This window comes from Boleophthalmus pectinirostris, unplaced genomic scaffold, assembly GCF_026225935.1.
Source record: "Boleophthalmus pectinirostris isolate CB_2022bp ecotype Guang Dong unplaced genomic scaffold, ASM2622593v1 HiC_scaffold_12, whole genome shotgun sequence".
NCBI lineage: Eukaryota > Metazoa > Chordata > Actinopteri > Gobiiformes > Gobiidae > Boleophthalmus > Boleophthalmus pectinirostris.
Genome location: NW_026571018.1, coordinates 39639874 through 39644873, shown reverse-complemented (window position 1 = coordinate 39644873; position 5000 = coordinate 39639874). Strand labels below are relative to the sequence as shown.

Sequence of the window (5000 nt, the reverse complement as noted above, 5' to 3'; positions counted from 1 at the left end):
TTTTTCGTGTTTTTTTTTTTTTTTTTTTTTTTTTTCGTTTTTTTTTTTTTTTTTTTTGGAGATAAAACCGAGTCACTCACCGGAGGAAATGCTTCATGCTGCCTGTGGTTCCGCTCGGCTCCTTCCCGGGTCTGGTTCGGTTCTTGGTTCGGTCCCGGAGCTGCTCACCTGCGGGCAGAGGAGCAGAGGACACGGGGCTGAGAGCCGCGGCGCACGGGGAGGAGCACCGGGAGCTGTCCGCGGTACCGGGAGCTGTCCGCGGTACCGGAGCTGTCCGCGGTACCGGAGCTGTCCGCGGTACCGGCGGGGGAAACTCGTCTGTGCGCGTTTTCCGCCGCGGATGACCGAGCCCCGCGCCGCTGCAGCACCGATAATCCCGGGACCGCGCACGGACCCGGACGCGCCTCCCGTAAAAAAACAAAAACCCAAAACCCGCGACCGAACCGACACCGAAAAACGCTCCGTCCGTGTGTCTGGACCCGCGTGTCCGTGTCCGTGTCCGTGACGGGAAACGTACCTGCGGTGTAAATAAGGCCGATGTGCGCGCGCGGGCCGATGACGTGCACTGCTCCACGGACCGAGGCGGAGATACCGGGAGTGACCGCTGCACGCCACGGCGCTAGAGAGCCGCGCCGCTCCCGACACCACCGCATTTACACACCGCGAAAAAGAACCGGACAAAATATAAAATATAAAATATAAATCAAAACTAAAACCTGAAACAAAACGAAGATAAGAAATAAGAAAAACAGTGATTATGTTTCTGTTTTGAAGGGTTAGTTTATGGAACCTGAGTGATGAGTATAAAGTGTTACTGTCACATTGTATTACTACTGTTAATTATATTATTTATTTATTATTATTATTTTTCTTCTTCTGTGACATCTGATTTATTTGCACAAAAAGTAATACTACAATAAAATAAAAATAAATAAAGTGTTTTGTTATGGTCACATTGTATTACTACTGTTAATTATATTATTTATTTATTATTATTATCATTATTATTATTATTATTATTATTATTATTATTGTGTGACATCTGATTTATGTGCACAAAAAGTAATAAATAAAAAAATAAAAAAAATAAAGTGTTTTGTTTTGAAAGATATCGAGCTCTTGAATGAATAAATTATGCATTAAATTGAGTTTGTTTGAGTTTATATTTTGGCTCTGGTATGTACAGTTGTAAATTCAGATTTGTGGTTTATTCACAGTTTTCTTTTCTTTCTTGGATTCTGTCGTTGTTTAAAAGAGTTTTGTACTTTTGTTTCAGTTTGGACTCTTTCTTTCTGTCGTGATCCGTGAAGTTGTCGTCTGTTTGGTTTTTGTTTTGTAGTTTTGCTGCAAAACGACCAAATAAAAAGTAAAAACTCTGCTTAAGTCGTGGGCCAAACTAGATATTTACTGAAAAATTTCTGCAGGTTTTCTCTTCTTTGTAGATCTGTAATGTTAAATTTTTTTTAATTCAAATAAATGTTTAATAAAAGTTTTGCTTAATCCACAGGTGTCCAAACTTTTTTCATCAAGGGCCACAGATCTAAACGCAGACGAAGCAGAGGGACGATCGAGGCCGTAGACTGATGCTCAGTACTGGGAATAATTGAAACGTGCAGGTTTAACACGTTAGAATGAACCGTCTTTATTATTATAGATCCTTAAAACCACTAAACACTAAATATTAAATATTCGCTTTATCCAGGTAGATTCTTAAAAAATGTGCAGTAAAAATTTTTTTTTTTATTGACGCAAGGTAATTTGGGCCAATTCACCTGGAAATCTGAGGGCCAAGAAACATTTGTCTGAGGGCCGCATTTGGCCCTCGGGCCATAGTTTGGACATGCCTGATTTAAACATTGAATCCAGAAGAAACAGAATATAAAATAATAACAACATTTTAAATAAATCATGAGCAGCAGCAGCTCTAATACTTGTTTGATTTGATCTCACTGGACAAATATAATTATATCACGGGTCAAATTTGGCCCCCGGGCCTGAGTTTGACACGATCTAAACACTTAAATGTTCCTGCCCTCACCTCTGGTCATGACCCGAATTACCAGATCCACGATACAAGAGACACAGATGAGTTTCCTCCACAGGGCGTCAGGGCGTCTCCCTTAGAGACAAAGTGAGGAGCTCGGAGTAGAGCCGCTGCTCCTCCACGTGGACGAGTCCCTGCTCAGACTGATGCCCCCGGAAGAAGAAGAAGAAGAAAATGGATGAATGTTTTTGTCACTTTCTAATTTAAATCGAGTTGTTCTGGTGTTTGGATTTTCACTTTTTACATTCTCCACTAAAATGTTAAAGCTGCAGTGTGGAACTTTGTGGTGGAGGCTCCATCAAACGCTTTTCTCCATGTGTGAGATGTGGTTGGAATGTTCCACAGTACGGCATTAAACCCTTCTATCTCCATGGAGACTAAACCAGACACAGTTCCAGGTCAGATCTGTGGAGAGGCGACTCCGTTCACACTCACAATGTTTGTTTTTCTCGGGATTTTTGACTCTAAAACCTCCTGTGACTGAATAAATGTAAAGTAGATCTGTTTAAAGTCACTGTGGAACATTCCAGGACACAGAGCAGTGACGTCTCCATGGAAACAAGCAGGAGACAGACCCCCAACCATGAAGTTACACAGTGCAGCTTTAACTAACTTTAAACTAAAGTGTAAACACACACACACAAAAAAAAGACGCTACAGGTGGAATAAATATAAAAATTTAATCGGTAAAAAGTCATTTCATGTAAACAATTTTTACACCAAAAACAATCATTTCTATTTTTAGTTTTTGGCAGAAAAAGTAAAAAAAAAAAAAAAAAAAAAGTAAAAAAATCAGAATACATAAGAGCAGTAGTAATAACAGATACGCAGATTTGACCCTTGAATCATGTTACAGTACGAAGTAACAGCTTCTTTTTTCTTTTACAAACAAAATAATAATAAAAGTCTAACTAAAAAAATATAAAAAATACATTTATATAAAAGTGCTGTAACCATGGCAACGCTGCGGAAACAAGAGGACCAAGTGTAACGGAATTCCAGACGAGTAACTTTTTAAATCAAACAAAATTTTTCCAGCAGCGTTTTTTTTTTTTCCTTCTTCTTGGAGTTGACTCAAGTTACAATTCTAAATGTAAAACGTGTGGTTCTTCGTCGAGCCGTGAGGAAGACAAAATGAAATGTGCACCGATCAAGCTTTTTCAGATCCGATACCAGAGTCGATACTTTGGCTTTGAGGCTCTTCCGATGCCCGATTTTGAGCGACACCAGAGCGGAGACTAGGGTTCCCACTCTTTTTCACTGACAAAATTGCTAAAGTTTTCCATGAGTTTTCCATGACTTCAAGTGAATTTTCATGTGTAGAACTGATCAAACTTTTACGGCAAAATATGAAATGTCAAGATCGAGAGAAGAACAAAACTGCCACAAGATCTTGAGACAAAATTGCGTCAGGATCTCGAGAAGATGAAATCACCAAAAGATTTCACGAGACAAAATTGTCACAACATCTCGAAAAGACAAAATTGTCACAAGATCTTGAAAAGAAAAAACTGCCACAAGATCTCGAGACAAAATTGCGTCAGGATCTCGAGAAGACAAACTGCCAAAAGATCTCGAAATAACAAAATTGCCACAAGATCTCAACAAGACAAATTTACTACAAGATCTTGCGAGACAAAATTGCCACAAGATCTCGAAAAGTCAAAATTGCCAAAAGATCTTACAAAGACAAATTGTCACAAGATCTCGAGACAAAATTCCCACAAGATCTCGAGACAAAATTGTCACAAGATCTCGCTAAGACAAATTTGCCCCAAGTTCTCGAGAAAACTAAAATGCCACAAGATCTCAAGTGAAAAAATTGCCACAAGATCAAGACAAAATTGCATCAGGATCTCGAGAAGACAAAATTGACAAAAGACTTCACGAGACAAAACTGCCACAAGATCTCGAGACAAAATTGCGTCAGGATCTTGAGAAGACAAACTGCCAAAAGATCTCGAAATAACAAAATTGCCACAAGATCTCAACAAGACAAATTTACTACAAGATCTTGCGAGACAAAATTGCATCAGGATCTCGAGAAGACGAAATCACCAAAAGATTTCACTAGACAAAATTGCCACAAGATCTCGAGACAAAATTGTCTCAACATCTCGAGACAAAATTGTCACAAGATCTCAATAAGACAGATTTGCCAAAAGATCTCGAGAAAAACAAAAATGCCACAAGATCTTGAGACAAAATTGCGTCAGGATCTCGAACAGACAAAACTGCCAAAAGATCTTACAAAGACAAATTGTCACAAGATCTCAAGAAAACGAAACTGCCACAAGATCGTGAACACATGAAAAAAACGATCTTGTGACATTTTTTTCCACCTGAATTTCTAAAAAAAGTTTTAAGAGCTGGTGAGTCACACAGTTTGAGAAGCTGTAGTTCCAAAAAGCAGGACTACAGTGACCGTTTAAGGTTTTACATCTAAATAAATAGTGAAGCCAGAATTGTGAAATTAATTACTCTACTTATTTTTTACAAAGTCTGTCAGAATCTCGTCTTGTCTCAGTTATTTGGACACTTTGACTTGAGTTGTAGCAGCGTGTTTGGTTCCCTCCTCTGCACACAGATCCTCTCTTTGGTCTTCGTCACAAAGCGGCTACGGCGACGACGTGCTCCGAAGTGCCAGGGAGCAGCCGCTGGGGCCCCTGGAACCCGCCCGGTCCCTCGTCCCTGCCCTGGTCTGTCCTTTGGTCCGGTCCCTGGTCCGGTTCCTGGTCCGCGAGCGAGTACTGCGTCTCTCCGTCGGTCAGGGCGCTGTACGTCGGCACCGCGTTGAACATGACGAAACCCACGATGATGACGATGAAGGAGACGATGTACAGAGCGGAAAACTGGAGCGAAAAACAGAGAGAATTCAGGCCCAGAAATGTCAATCTCTACTCAACTAAAGGTAAAAAGGAGCCGTTAAAAGCACCGCTTCATGACATCACAAGGT

General features: G+C 40.5%; 2 protein-coding genes across 3 annotated transcripts in view; both read right to left on the bottom strand.

Moving 5' to 3' along the window:
* elmod1 (ELMO/CED-12 domain containing 1) overlaps positions 1 to 560 on the bottom strand; it is a 13946-nt gene extending 13386 nt beyond the window's left edge. The window contains exons 1-2 of the mRNA XM_055149006.1: positions 518 to 560; positions 81 to 168 (exon numbers count right to left, since the gene is read on the bottom strand). Coding sequence (XP_055004981.1) covers positions 81 to 97 — 17 coding nt within the window. The 5' untranslated portion in view covers positions 98 to 168; positions 518 to 560. The remainder of the gene's footprint in view (positions 1 to 80; positions 169 to 517) is intronic.
* A 2151-nt stretch (positions 561 to 2711) lies between these two features.
* LOC110171353 (solute carrier family 35 member F2) overlaps positions 2712 to 5000 on the bottom strand; it is a 17999-nt gene continuing 15710 nt past the window's right edge. For both annotated transcript variants that reach the window (XM_020937058.2, XM_055148983.1), the window contains exon 9: positions 2712 to 4896. In XM_020937058.2, the coding sequence (XP_020792717.1) occupies positions 4651 to 4896 (246 nt within the window). In that variant the 3' untranslated portion in view covers positions 2712 to 4650. The remainder of the gene's footprint in view (positions 4897 to 5000) is intronic.